This window comes from Lepisosteus platostomus, chromosome 6 (assembly GCF_059453375.1).
Source record: "Lepisosteus platostomus isolate fLepPlt1 chromosome 6, fLepPlt1.hap1, whole genome shotgun sequence".
NCBI lineage: Eukaryota > Metazoa > Chordata > Actinopteri > Semionotiformes > Lepisosteidae > Lepisosteus > Lepisosteus platostomus.
Window position 1 is genome coordinate 61,107,555 of NC_142616.1, and position 15,867 is coordinate 61,123,421.

Sequence of the window (15,867 nt, forward strand, 5' to 3'; positions counted from 1 at the left end):
AGGAAAAGATAATTAGCAGGAGTCATGCACACTTATAAGATTGAACTTAAGAAAGGCCACGAATTGAGACGAGGACTTTTGGGTCATTTAGATTGTTTCGAACTGCTAACTGATCTGAGGATCTTTCAGCTGTTCCTTAAAAGACTCCAGTCAGAAATGAAAAGAAAATGTGCTACAAACTACATAAATCGAAGTAAATATGGAAATTCCTGTTTGGCTCATGTGATAACAGTCCCATTGCAGACTATAATTTAAATAACTATAATGTTGCAGAGTTAACACTTAGGTGTGCCTGAAAATCTTGCAAAATTGGGAAAAGCGGTTAGGTTTACAGGAATTACAGATTAATTTAGCAAGTGCTGCCAGGGCACCGTGAATAACTGGTTTTACTATTCAAGCGTTTTGTTGTACCCCTTTTTATGTTATAAGGCTCTATTCTCATCCATTTCGGCCTCTTTGCATTCAATTAGCTTCAACTCACTTCACTGAAGAAGTATTATCAATTATATACAGTATATGAGAGATCGCTGTTTTTGCTTAACACGCTGTCTCAGATGTATGTATGTATAATTGTATTTATTGATCCCACAAAATAATATGTAGATGACTCTGAAATCTAAGGTATACGTCTCAGATCAAATGAGTATATTTATTTTATTCACAACAAACCTCTGTGTCACTTGTTCCAGTAATGGTGCCCTGGGGATCTTTGGAATCGTTTGGGTCCTCTGGCTGCTGGTTACTGTTTTCGTCCGACATGCTCCCCTGGTTTCCCACCTCAAGCTCTTTTCGCCGGGCTTTCCTGCGCCTGGTCTCTGCCCCCACCTGGGCGGGCACTGGGGGGAGGGGTGGGGGAGGAAGCAACTCCATTGGGCTCAAGTTGTGTTTCTGCACTGGGCAGTTCTGGTTCCCTTTGTGGCAGGCACAATCCACTTTATAATTACTGCATTCAAAAAAATTAAACTTTTGTCAATTCAAATTTGAAAGCGTTAATAAAACAATACTACGCAATGATAAAAAATAATGCATGGAAAGGGTAAGTTATATATTCTTGTCCTGGAGCTAATACAACCAAATCATGTGAACAAGTGAAATTTTAAGGTAAAATTAAATATAGAGATACATAAAAGGTAAAGAACTTTCCACCTTTCAAAAGATTATCTCTAATAATGTTTGCCTAAAACAAATACTGTCAGCATTGTTTTGCCCTCCTCTATTCTTCTTCTTTACCTTTGAGCAGCGTCTGACACCGTTGCGGACACCACCATCTCTCTCTGACCTTGGATACTCTGGTATTGATCTGGCCTGGACCTCCTCTCACTCTGATTGTTCCAGATCTCACAGTGTGGCTCCCTCCACATCTCTCTACAGGTGTTTCCAACGGATTAGTGTCTGGACCTTTTCTTGTCTCTCTCTCTGCACTGTTTCTTTAAGATACTCGATTATTTTCTCATAAGTGGTAAATGTCCAGCCAATTATATACCAATGGTGGACCGATCTTCCTCCCATTCCCTTGCTGTTAGTCAAATCTGGGGGTGGTGCATTGGCTCTGTGGCTAAGGATCTGCGCCTGTGGCTGGAAGGTTGCCGGTTTGTATCCCGCGGCCGGCAGAGGAATCCTATACTCCTACTATAAATGGCTGACCCTGCGCTCTGACCCCAAGCTTGTCTCCCTGTCTCTGTGTCTGTGTGTCTCAGAACAACTTGAGGGTATGCGAAAAAAGACAAATTCCTAATACAAGAAATTGTATATGGACAATTAAGTGATCTCATCTGACATTTCTTCAGGGACATCTACTGTAATTGCATCTCGAGCAATCCAAACTCAATTCAAAAATGACTTCCTCTACCCCCCCCCCACTGATGCCACACCTCTCCCACGTGTAGCATAACCTCATGACACACCACATGGGAAGGATACATCCTTTCCTAATAACCTACTCTCTTGAAGGCCAAGTTCAGGCCCTTAAACGTTCTAGACTGGATTAGAGGAACATTTTGCTGGCATCTGTGTATCAGTAATTAGCTCTTTCAAAATCTCTGCAGACTACCTTATAATCTCTCCATCACGTTTCTGCCATGCACCTTTAAAATAACTCACTATCTCTATACACATCAAACTCAAGATATAACCTGCCACACTCTCTAAGATACCCTATTCCACTCACTTATCTCCCTTTCCTTCATATCCTCTTCACTTGTCACCTAGAGTTACCTTCCTCTCAACCTTCTGCACCATGCAAGTGTTCTCCTCCCATACCTCCTCACTTCTGAACCAGCTATCTGTGGACATCAGGACTGCAACATCACCTCTTTATGTCACCTTGGATTTAGCATGAGCTAAATCATTATACTAGGTCATGATTCTACCATGGGGGCCTTAAGGAGAACAAACAAATGGTAATGGCTACTAAACTATAAACATAATGTCGTCTGAGCATTTTAACAAAAAAGGACATGGCAGCGGATCTTTGTGTTTGTGGCACACAAACATATATAATAGACTTTGATCTGGGGATACGCTAATTGTTTTTAATAATTAAAGTGTTCCGTTTTCCTTCCACCAATATGCACTAAACACCAGGACTGTTTTGTTTTATTTGTTAAACCATGAAATCTGAAAAACTGTGATTAAGATTTTTTAATATTAATTAAAAACCACCTTTCGATCTCCTCTGTTTTGCTTATAACAAGTGTTATCACACTGAGATGTACTCTTGTTTGAGGATGTAATACAGAGCTTAGAACAAATTGGAAGGTTGGAAAATTGAAAAGATTTTTATCACAATGCAAATATACATCAGCACTTTCATCTATCAGAATTATGATGAATATAGGCTGTTCAGCATGACCTAGGAAGTACACTTGTTAGAATAGCAATGGTTACTCACCAGCTGTTAAATTCATAGTCAAAGCCAATGGTTACTTCGGAATCTTTTGAAATGTGATTGACAGCATAAATACACAAGTGGATCATCCCATCAGCTATCATGTGTCGAACCTTTGAAAAAGTTACAAATCAGTTTCAGGAAGTTAAACATTTGAAAATGTGACACTGAAAGTGCTACTTAACAGCAATGAAACACTTTGCATGAAAATGTTTTAATACAGATTTTTCTGTATTACAAAATCAAGACAATGTGCCAAAATGCTCAAAAATATTGATTTTGTTAGATTACAGGCCACAAAATATATATAGTCAAAACATTTAAAGTTGAAATCCTGCATGCATACACTCAATGCTTGACCTTGTTCTTTGATTATTGGTAATAAGGTAATGGGTATGGTTCTTGTCAGTTCCTCTTCATTTACTTTAAATTAGTACAGACTTGATTTTACACCAATCAGAAATGAATTCAGTCACTTCCACACTTACCTCTGCATTTGGAGTGCAAGACCTTCTTATAAACCTTGCATCATTGCCAAACGTTCGGGCATCCACACACATATCGACCTCATTAAATTTAGAATAGAACAGCACGAAAGGGTAAGGTCTGAAAGAAACAAATCATCAACCTGATAGGTCTTTCCTTTCTGTAACTAAAGTGTAGTCAAATAAAATATCGAAGCTTCCGATAGATCGCAAAAAAGTGGAAGACAGTCTACCTAGATTACATGAAAAAGGATCCAGACAGCTCTTGGAACAGACTTGCCCACCGGTACAAATACGCACAGTCCAGTGAGATATGTCAACATCTGGAGTTTTTAATATGCTTTATAGTCTATTTTAAAGAATGCAGAAAACCAGGCACGATGACCATATCCAAGTGAATAAATCATGAAGAAATGCCAAACACTTGCTCTGAAAAACATTCTCATAAACACAAAATATTACAGGTGGCTTACTTTTTAAAGAAGTGCCCGTTAACTTCAAACTGTTGCTTAAGCATGACCTTCCCTCGGTACTCTATGATTAGGGTGTCTGGAACAAGGTCCCGAGCAGCTCGCAGGATCTTGCGATGCTTCTGCACTCGAGTCACCCTTCCGAGCTGTAACTGAACACAAAACATGAAAACCAAAGGAGCTGCATTATCTTTTAGACAAAGGGAAGTCTAGACAATAATACACAGTAATCTAGAAAATAATATCAGTATCTCCAGTAACAGTAATTTTCTATTGGAAGGGGCATCTATGTCTAGTGTTTAAATGGGGGAAAAAACAAAAATCCCAGTCAAACATGAAAATGATCCCCCCTGTAAATTTAAGTTTTAATACATTGGTTTTCCTGGACTCACCTGCATCTGAGATCCAATTACAGTGTTGTTACAAGCCAGCTCAGTTTTGTTAATGGTGTCCATTGCTGCTGCTTTGCCCACAGAGTCTTTGCTGGTTATGCGGTGCAGCTCAAGCAAGTTCTGAATATCAGCACTGTACTGGTTAGAGAAGGCCTCTTCGTACTGGTCTGTCCATAGCCGGATCCGTGTCTCCCAGCCCTCTGTGGTATTCTCATCCAAAGTATTTGCCTCAGTTGTAGAATTCTACTCACAAAACACAAGGAAAAACATTAGAATGTACCACTTAAAACTAAAAAGATAAAGATGACACACTCCTGAAAGTTTATTAGTAATAGTATTCCATCCTATTCAAATCAGGTCTCTTTAAGAGATTTCCTGGATGCAACATTCCAAGTGTACAATCCATACCTTCATCCTCATGGATTTTCTAGAGCCCTCTCGGAAAGCCTTGAAAGAAAAAGACACATTTCAGTTAGCCTTAGAAATTAGCGGGGCATTATTCAGGTATAAGAAAAAGTCAATTCCACTCTGAACGTAGTAATAAAAGGTGTTTAGACTAGGCAGCCTCATTCAGGTGTATTAAAATCAAAGCAGGCTCTAAAGTCAGAGCATTCCTTTTTTCTTCTTTCCGCATTTCAGTGTGCAATTCACTTCCGCTTGGTCCTTCATTTTAAATGTGTTCATGATGGGTAAAAAAAAATGTTCTTTGGCAATTTATGGTGGGGTCAATCTTTATTTTAAAACATCCCGCCCAAACAGACCTGGGTTGAAGAGGAATATCAAGGAACGTTACCTTAATCTTTTTTGCTTTAGGTGCGCTGCGAACTTTCTCTGTGCTTTTCTTTCTCTTTTTGGGTTTGGTTCTCTTTACGCGATTGACAGTGAGGGTAATGCTGGTTGGAGTGTGCTGAGTGGCAGTGTAAGACACCGTCGCTGGCGACACCTCCTCATCCCCACTCTCTGTGGCACTGCTTTCTCCACCTTGGCAAACACAGAAGGCGACATTTACATATTTCTCTCCAAATTTCACATGGATTTCCTCTGTTGTCAAATGGTGTATGAAAGGGCTACATTTTTTTTACAGAAACTACTTTCCAGAATTGTATTGAGGGTTCCCAAGGTTTCTCAGCACTGTACGTAAAATGAAATCCCATAACCCTAAGTTTAAAATGAGATAAGGGGATAAAATCAAAACACACTACGAAATTTCTACTTTCCAACTCAAAGCCTAAGTCAAATAAACAAAAAGAAGCTGTGCAGTGCTAAACTCATTTGTCCTTACCAGATTCATTCTCTTGTTTTCTGCGCTGAACGTTGACACCTTTCCTCCGGTCCAAGCCCCTACAATCATGATTAAAACTAGAAAATTAACAGGTACTGTACTTCTCACAGGAAAGGACTTCAGATTTTAGTTAAAGCTGACATTAAATTGCACTGAATTTAAAAATAACTCCGGCTACACAGATCGATAGGAGTAGACCATCACTTATAGCTTCCTCACCACAGAATGTTGTGCATAAAGGCAAGGCACAAGCCTCTTGATGAGGCATGCTTCCAACTTAGGACTTGATTAATTCCTGCAGGACTGTTCCTGTCTTTTCTCGGATATAGACTGGGATGCAACATTGCCAAGAAAATCTCAAAACAGGAAACCTTAAGCTTGGCAAGAAACCATTGGCACACTTTATGGCTAATTTGAAAAACAAACTATTTAAGGTACAGTAGATACTATCTCTCCATTTAAAAAAAAAACTGTGGCCATATACGAAGACCTGTTACAAAACACTGGAGTGGAGATTATATTTTAATCAAACTATTATGAACTGGTGATAAAGGTCTACAGACTAGAATGTTTCATAAGTGCTCTTTGACTGTCTCTTGCCTACAGGTAGACCATGGGTTAGTTTTTCTATTCTCCTGCATCTTTCAAAAATTGCCACAACATGCTTCACTTTAACATCACGTTCTGATTACCTTTGACATCTTACAAAAGCACATGCAGAAATGCTCCTTACAAGACGCCTTCACAGTGTATTTTAAATATCACAGATACTCAAAGTGAGTCATGTCTTCATGATAAGTCTTCAACAAATTAAGTATATGGAATAATTAAATGCATAATTATTGCACTCTTTACTCAATAATAAAAGTTTAATGGGGGTTTTATATTGTAATGCCCCCTTTATGCTAATGACGTAGCTGCAATTAAATTATTGTTAAGTGTAATATATTGAAGAATAAAATCGGATGTTATATAATGTTTTAGATTTGCGTAAATTGCACATTCTTCCTGAAACCCAACATGCGCAGATCCATGACATGACAAAGCCTGCTGCATAATCAGTGGTTAGAGAGGCAGAACAGCCTACCTGCAGTTTTCACATTTGATAAGAAAGCCATCCTGAGTCAGGCTGCAGTGACACCAGTTGGATGAATTCTCCTGGTCGGAGGAGCTGTCACTGTCAGCCGAGTTGTCCTCGTACCGGGAGCGCACCCCATTGAGCTCCACCCGAGGAATGATGGTCTGTGTAGGTGGGGACGCTGGTGGAGTTGGAGGAGGGGGTGCACCATAGTTGTGATCCTGACAAAACAGAACATGAGCGTGGGACATCTTCCAAACAATGCGGCCGTGCGAAATAGGATCAAAAATGAGGAAGAACCTAACACTTAATGAATTTTAAAACCTAAGGTAGCTAGCAAATTCTATGCACACAAAGAAAAGACTGGAATCCAATTTGTATGCAAATGCATTATTACCATACAGAAAACACTGCACTGGCAGGTTTTTCACCCGGTATGCAATGTAAAATAACTCTGCCCCTATGCCATCACTTCCTATAGGTATAAATCTTTTATTCAGGTTTTCTAAAATCTAGGAATTCAATAACACGCTAAAGATAAAGTGATTTTTTTTCTGTGAGGAAGCTAGCACAGTTATTTTCTAGGTAACTAGAATCTCAATTACATAGCTTGAGTTTGGATTCCCAAGGCCAACAAATCCTGTTACAGAAGAAGTGGGTGTTTCTCAGCAGTGTAGATACAAAACCATAAGCAAGCTGAAACTGAATCGCAACAAGTGTAGTATCTCAAATGGCAGAGATGTGATAAGAATAGGCAGCTCATTCTCTCATTGCTTTAGCTTTGGTTTATAATCTCATTAACTATGAAGGTCTTACTCACAGCATAGGGTAATCCCCGGTACCCATGATTCTGAGCGTTCCCACAGCTGTGATTGGAATAGTTATTCTTCTCATTGACAGCAGGGCTTGCTTCCACTGACTCAGGGCTGCATGAACAACCATGTAATAGTCAGAACTTTGAAATATATGAAATTCTAATTTCACCAATGCCTGATTTATTAATTCAACAAAGCATTCAACTATAATTTTCCTAAAACAAGACCATTACTGTCAATAGCACAGGAGATTCAAGTTTTCAGAGAGGTTTTAACCTGTAGAAAGTTAAACCACCTAGTTTTCATATACTTTGCATTTTCTTTTCTTTCAAAAAATCATCACTAGCAATAAGTAAGAAAAAGTGGCCAAATTTTTAAATAATGTGAGGCTGTTCTACATTGTGCAACGCCATTCCTGGTACCCCAAAGTGTCTGTTGGATTTCATTCCACTTCAGATCTTAATGAGCTAATTGAGCTAATTAGCTTATCTGGAACAATTTAAGCCTTTTTAAAGGTCCAAACACATTGATTTAAAGGAAACAAGAAGTCCTGCTGCATTGGTGCCCAGAAGGACTGGAGTTACGTATCCATGCTCAGTATTTTATCACTATATTCCATTATCAAAGGGCAAATTTTCATTATCTAATCAATGTGGGAAAGCAATTAAAAAGGCAAACAGAAAGCTATGATCTCTTCACAATTGGAGATTAAAATAGTACAATGTACTACGATGATGCTGATGCTCTGGAACCAGTCTAAAGAACAACAAGCAGATTGCACTGGTTTCAAAGGAATGACCTATACCAACAAGCTAAAAGATCTAAAACTTTTTTGTCTTGAACAGCAAGGACTGGAGAGGTTTCTTGAGTATTCAAAACCAAGTATTTATTGAGAAACACCAACCAGGGGTCACGAATGGAAGCTAAGGGGAAGTGCGTTAAAACCAAAGGACAACAGACAAATCACGATACAGTAAGGGTTGTGGAAGAAGCTGCCCAGCCATGCTATCGAAGCCAAAACCCTGACTTTCAAGAAACTCCTTGGATCAACTAAAAACTAGAAATCAAACACATTTCACCCTCGCTTCCCTTCTCCACTGCCAACAACCCTGGTGTCTCCACTGAACCTTGCCTTTCCCCACTCGCAAAGTGAAGGTCTGCTCCAAGTGCTCCTGTTGACATCTAGAGAACATCCTGGCTAAATTTCCCATTGGCCCTTACCAATCGTGGCCTCCTAATAATCCCCATCTCTGAATTGGCTTCATCACTCTTTTCCCCTCCCCACTAATAGCTGATGTGTGGTGAGCGTTCTGGCACACTATGGCTGCCGTCGCATCATCCAGGTGGGGCTGCACATTGGTGGTGGTGGAGGGGAGTCCCCATTACCTGTAAAGCGCTTTGAGTGGAGTGTCCAGAAAAGCACTATATAAGTGTAAGCAATTATTATTATTAATTATACACCCGAAGAAGGCTCCACAGCTGAAACATTGTTTATTTTCTTCTCTTTTCAGCATGGAATAAACCTTTACTTGCTCTTTGGCATCTAAAGAACATTTACAAGACCTCTCTTCAACACAGCTCAAAGACAAAGCCCTTAGTCCCTCAAGGCTGGATTTAGTGACAGATCTAGCCTCCACTCATCCAGAAGGATCAGCTAAATAAATCTGAACATGAACAATCACAGCAATATGAATAATAATTGAGATATAATCTTTTCTTTGGAAAACAGCTTTCAATCTTGTTAAAGATATGTCATAGATCAATGCAAGTTAGCCTTGATAGCAACCTGTACACAGATTTATTCTCATAAAATGCAACAGTAAGTCAATAACTAACCACACATGCCACAGCAGGTAAAGCTACACTCCAGCTACAATTTATTCTGCATTATCATTTTTAACCTTTCCTTTAGAATCTTATATTAGGAATCTTATATCATTTTCTAGAATTACCAGTACAGGATATCATCAGAAATATGTCTTCCAGAATTAGAAACTTGTAAATCAAGATGCTGAATTCATAATGCAAGAACAGGAAACTAAAAATACAATTATTGATCCAACACTCCTGCCTTAATACAAGAGCAGAGGCAGCTGCATGATTTTGACTGCTTAAAAAAAGATTTTGCTCCAGTCATATTTACTATAAATTCATACAGTAATTCCCAACATTCCATATAATGTTCACCTTCATTAGTTTAATACGATAGTAAAAGATAACCTAGTATAGAGCTGACAAGCAATTTAGTCTGAATTGTTGAAACTACACCGATTTAATTGAGTTCTCGTGCTTAAAAACAAGAGGTACAGAAAAGTCTACTAAAACAATAGTATGCATCGATACCAAACTAATTAACATTATGTAATAAATAAAAGACAATAATAAGCCATTTAAATTCACAACTGCATCACATACTCTTATTAAAACATCTTTTTAAATCTATATATTTTAGTAAGATATGTGTGCATCTTTTATTTTACAATAAACTGGGATTTTTTAAGAACACTATATAATATTTTAGCTTCCGAAATATTTGTTTCATTCAAGCAAAAGGAATTAAGCATGATGCATACCAAGGCATTCCACTAGATGGCGTTAGATAATGTTTTTAATGTCTACAAGAGCTACACTACCATGAAAACATTAGATGTCAGAATTAATTATTTGTTTTATTTTTGGTTTATAACATTGTATGTTGCACTGTACGTTGCATTGTACATTAAGAAACTGATTAAACACCAAATCCACTGTTTGTTATTACAGGAAAGTACATGGCCTTTAAATCTTGTATTTTGGCAGCAAACTAGCAGTGCAACTTTAAAATGTTGACTTCCTACATGTTGTAAATGACAATCCTTCTAACATTATAAAGGTAGGAGACGTATTTTTGTCACTATGCACATCAGGCTCTTCAATCCAGACACCACCAGGTCTGAAATGGAGCACTAACACCAACAGACTGAAAACAGGATTCCAAGAAGGGCTACAAACAGTTGGCCAAGTCTTGCCACCACTGGGATGGTTTGAAGTTAGCCTGCGTTTCCTTGGCTTGTTTAAAAACTGCTTGCTGCAAAACAGTGCCTCACTGCAGTTCTGTGTGCCTGTAGACAAGCAGTATTATTAATCAGGGCAGTCATCTGTCTGATGCCTTAGCTCTGCTGCTGGATCTGTGAGCTCTTCATGTCAAAAGAGATAGTACGGACAGAAATTCAATTTTAACTCCTAAAAACTTTAAAGAATAACGCAACATCAATAAGGTCATAAACTTGGGAAACAAGACAAAACATTCTTCAAAACAAACAATGAAAAATGTTCCAGTATTCAGCTCATATCTGATATATTAAACTAACCAACAGACCTTTTGAAAACAAGGCGCAAGCAATCGTATTACAGGAACTATATTTCATTTAATCTCGATAGGTACTTGCAACACAAGCTAAATAAAATGTCACAAAGAATTCCTGTACTACTCATCCACAAAGGAAACATGAGCTTCACGCTTGTTTGACTATTAACACTTATTAACACATGATTTTATTATTCATCAATATAGTCAGGATGCCATAAAATATGGTTTACCATAATACATTACATATACATTCAGCTTTTCAGATTTTACAATAAAAATAAAAATATAAAAGCCTAATTTTCTTCAGTGTACCTAAAGGTAAACCCCCTTCAGGCCCAATCATGAAACTGACTACAATGTACAATTATGTACTGCAACGCTAACTGACATTTCATGACCATCATTAGAAAAAAATGCAGCAAATAAAACTGCAGCAGCTCTCATCTTGCAATTAACCCTTTACCAATACTGTCCATTTTAGGCGGTATCTGACGTTAAACATTTTATGGGAAGAATTCCATAACGCGAATAACGAGCGCCCAGTATAAAGGTAAAACGTGTTATTACTTGGCAGATTCCAGCCCTAAAGGAAAACTGGCTCAGTGCGTCTAGTCACAATAAGGTGGTGAGACAATGTTTAGAAAAAAACTGTTTTTTTGTTTTGTGGAATATGAATTATGGTAAAATCCCTGCAATTCTCCTGGATTTGCCCACCTTAATCATTAAGCGTTAATGATTCTTCCCACATGACAAACCCACAAAAAATAGAATCTATAATCCATGGCTGTATTCCATCTGATCCATTTCATGAAAACATCACAAGGACTTGCTTTGTCCCATTTCACCTGGGATTTTCATGGGCCATGCGAGATGAGTGGAGATGCACCACGTTTCATTATACAGGGAAGGAGCTGGGAATGCAGCAGTACTTTCTGACATCCCATCCACTTAACAGGGGTATCCCTCACAATGCGAGTCTGAGAAGCGATGCTGAGTACTCACTCTGATCCAGCAGCCATGTCTGAGTAGGACGTATCTGGTGTAGTGACTCCCAGAGGGATTACTATGCTCATGACGTCCAGCACAGCGGTGAGGGAGGGGGAAGGGGGAGGGGGAGGGGGGAAGGGGAGGGGAGGGGATCACGGGGTCCAAATTGCAGCAACACACCACTCCAGGGGCGGGGAGCCGTAGTGCCGCAACCAGTACCTCACGGACATGAGGAAACCTGGAAAAACACCAAAAGGAAGCCGTCACATACCTGGAGAAATCCTAACGCAACAAAGCATTACAAAGGTGCATTCAGTATATTAGTAACAGAGGTGCAATGCCGGGACTGAAGGGTATATAGTGACTGGCTGCAGGGGAAAGGTATACCACTAGCAGACAAGAAATCAAAACACATTCAGGCCTGGAATTAGGAAGAACATCTCACAAGGATTAGCATGTGGAACAAAACATCTGTTAGGTGGTTCTGAACGCTTTTTCCCCAATAGGTATTTAAAAAAAAAAACCTGATGAAGCTCTTGAATGAATTGCAGGTTGCAAGGTCGAAAATCCATTTACACACGTAGCTGACAGAAATACTATTAGTAACCACATTCGAAACCACCAGCGTGCAGTTAAACAGCTTTAGACAACATGGCCCATACGTTCAGGACACTGCAATACTGATTTATGCTCAATTGGACTTTTGTAGAGGACAATGGTACTTTAGATCTTATAAGCACATACTTCTCTATCACAGCAGTGTGTAATTTTGCTATGATCATGAAAGTGAATCCTCAGATAAAAGGGGTCATGCATATATTTTATTATACATTTTCTTAGTTACCACACAAGTCTTCAATACCTGCAGATGAACAGGTGTAACACCAATGAGGACCGATGCTAAGAATATCTTTGTGACAATCATAAATCTATACATCAAAATTGATTACTGTTTGAAGTGACATGCCAACTGGCTACAGTTGCCCACTACAGACACACAACTTAACCCATATATAAATCTGTAAATATAAACAGTAATTGATTGAACACATATTAAAAGAAAATAATAAATAAGAGTTTGCCTGGAGTATGCTGATTTAGTTTTATTTATTAAGAAAAAAATCAAACGCTCACCATTTAATAATGGTGTCTCTTTTTAGCAGTGCTGTCTATGATCAAACTTGCAGAATGATTTACAAGACTCGGGAGTGAGCATTATTAATGCACTGCACAGCTCTGTGCTACAGCCGTGACTGTGCCTGGAGCTCCATGCCGAAATGTCAGTTAGGACGCTCTGCGGTTGTTCCCAAATCAATACACAACTAGATTAGCAGCGCTGCTCTCAGTCAGCGCTGATGATATCCAACCTGCCCCCTTGCCTCGTTTGTTCCAGTGGACGGTACGATTTATCAAAGTGCGCAGACATCACTCACAGGAAAAATCCTCTTGGTAACACATTGATCAAACCCCCTTTGCCCACGAGCAGAAAAAAAAATGCATCCAAGCTTTTATTACCACAGCTCTGCTCAATTAGCTGGAAAATTTAATTATAATAGCCCCTGGTTTCAGTAAACATCAGAAATACATAAAAATAGAAATCGCATCAGCAGGTGCTGAGCTTCCAACCTGCAGCTTTATAATTGGCTGAGCTGTGAGCTTCAGAAGCAAAAACTGTCTTAGCGTGTTTGTCATAAACATGGCGGGGGCAGACTGTGAGCAAACGCTCTGCTCACGGCTTGTTTCACAGTGGTGTCCTTTTAAGCAGTGCAGTCTTTAAGCAAATTTCCAAAATGATTTACAAGAACTCAACTTCAAATCCTGCACATTTTTTTCCCATGATATTTTATCGAATGCAGCTCTGCCAAAGAAGCAGCACTTAATACAGGGCTGCCTTATCCATTTACAGAAGAGGTTTAGAAATACCAGTTGGCATGAAAGCAAAAATGTCCAAATAAACTTAAACCCAGTATCAGTGCATAAGGCTATTGGGTGTTTCTGTGGGTGCATTAACTTGCTAAATGGACACAGCTCCTCACTCATGAAAACGTATTTTAAGTACTTTACAAAAACCCCACTTTGCGTATGCTCCCTGATGCAGCATTTTGGCCACCAAATTCTGAACAGAGGAGTTTCCAAAGAAGGCCCCTCACCCCACAGCCTGAATAACAGGTTCAAATTACCAGCAGACATAGCCTGCCTTTTCAATTCAGGAGTAAGAGGCCATTTTAAGGAGGGCTAAGAAAAAATGTGTGCCAAGCTATATGTAGTCCTAGTACTGTAGTGCTGGCATGTAATAAATAATTTGATTCCTTTTAATCTTTAAATTATTCATATCCTCAATGCTCTCAGGAGACAATGTACCCTGCACAAAGACCTCTGAAAGAGGACAAGACATCAGGCTGCATGAAAGACTGTATAACTCGGTAGTTACAGGCAGGCCAGACACACAGAAATTCCATATTCTTCACATTTAAAGAAATTCACACCAATAGCTTAAAACCAAGGACAATAAACTGGTACCCAACATGGGGAGAAAAAAGACACTGCTTGGCTTTGTCACTGATGCAGATAAAGCATGTCATATGGGTATTGACTGATGAGCACTTTGGAAAACAGGGGGAAAGATGCGTGATATAAGAGGGTCAAATTACCAAGGAGCAGCTGGGTTTCAGCCGAGCATAATTTTAAATATACAGCTCTTAATTTTCTGGACAATAGAAAAGATTCAACCTGTGACAAGTCCACACATCAAATTGCTTGACGAAACAAAAAAATAGATCAGAATACTTGAACTGCAAAGTAAATATAAAAGTACAGATAACTGCGGATCTGAAATTGCATCAATAACGTTCTGACTGAATCAAACTACATATTACTTAAATAAGCACTATTTACTAATTACAAACTACACAGGTCAAAATTAACTGATTAGTTTTCAATCCAAAGCATCTGAACATTTTAGGTACATGATCAAAGTTAAAAAGAGAAGGGAGGTGCATTTACCAAACAAATTAGTACTGCACTCATCAAAAAGAGGCAATTCAGCAGCTGAATGACCTCACAACCTCAACCCTAATCACATACGCAGTGAATACCTTGAAGCAGTTGCACGTGTAAATGACATTTGACAATAACCTCGTCCTTGCATTGCGTTATGTGTTGTCAAGGGAAACGCAAACCTCTGTGGCGTTTCTGTTCTACAGCATTTCAACGGAAAGATGCTAAAAACAATCGTTACATATTCATCAAAAATCCTAAGCAAAGGAGATAAATCCTCATCCAAGTACCAGATAGTGGAGAATACGTGGCATAACTCGGCATGCAGAGGAAAACAAACGAAGGTATTCTCATTAAACTGAAAAGTGATGGATGTTAAGCTGATACTGCAGAAAGGCTTCGGGTCTGCCTCAGAAATAATTCCCAGTGCATTACAGATAAAAGCACGTGATAGAAATAGTGGATCTCCATCTGCTGCCTTGGAAGTGTGGGGGTCAGCAGGTCAAAGATGTAATGGAGGTCCTAAGCAAAAAAAGTAGACATGCAGTACCACTCCCAACCACAAATGGAATCTAAGCATCACCGAGAACTATTGAATGCTGAGGTAAATAAGAGCACGATTTAACTAAGTTTCATTTGTAATTGCAAATGCATTAACAACACATTGATTAAATAAAACAATGTATGCAGAGAGAACACCAATTTACTGAAACAACATGAAAAAAAGGTTTGCTTGCCAATTATTCTGGTTTACTGATACATGCATACATGTTTCTAGCATTAAAAAAACTATTTAAAAAAAACACAGATTTCTTGATCTACGAAGGCACCAATATCAATGTCTCCCCAAGCAACATCTATGCCTCTTACCAGGTAAAAATTTACCTAAAACTTATAAAAGAATAGAGCTTTACTTAGGGATCCAGGTTCTTTCTCCTCATGAATGGCAGCGCTCATCACCTTTTCCCAAAAGAGGGACCATGTCAATTTGGACTTTATGTGACTAATCTTGCATGACAATGCAAGTCCCTATGAATCAACCAACAGCCTCTTTCAGAACAAAAAGGCTGACAGTAATGGTCACTTATTAACCCAGTTCTTTTTATTGCAATATGTACTGCATTT

General features: G+C 38.9%; 1 protein-coding gene across 3 annotated transcripts in view; it reads right to left on the reverse strand.

Annotated features, from left to right (window-relative positions):
* Positions 1-15,867, reverse strand: part of setd5 (SET domain containing 5) — a 41,969-nt gene that overhangs the window by 13,620 nt on the left and 12,482 nt on the right. For all 3 annotated transcript variants that reach the window (XM_088636726.1, XM_088636724.1, XM_088636725.1), the window contains 11 exons: positions 11,761-11,983; positions 7,415-7,520; positions 6,604-6,815; positions 5,517-5,575; positions 5,028-5,215; positions 4,643-4,681; positions 4,235-4,477; positions 3,846-3,994; positions 3,376-3,493; positions 2,891-3,000; positions 670-943 (listed from right to left, as the gene is read on the reverse strand). In XM_088636726.1, the coding sequence (XP_088492852.1) occupies positions 670-943; positions 2,891-3,000; positions 3,376-3,493; positions 3,846-3,994; positions 4,235-4,477; positions 4,643-4,681; positions 5,028-5,215; positions 5,517-5,575; positions 6,604-6,815; positions 7,415-7,520; positions 11,761-11,831 (1,569 nt within the window). In that variant the 5' untranslated portion in view covers positions 11,832-11,983. The remainder of the gene's footprint in view (positions 1-669; positions 944-2,890; positions 3,001-3,375; positions 3,494-3,845; positions 3,995-4,234; positions 4,478-4,642; positions 4,682-5,027; positions 5,216-5,516; positions 5,576-6,603; positions 6,816-7,414; positions 7,521-11,760; positions 11,984-15,867) is intronic.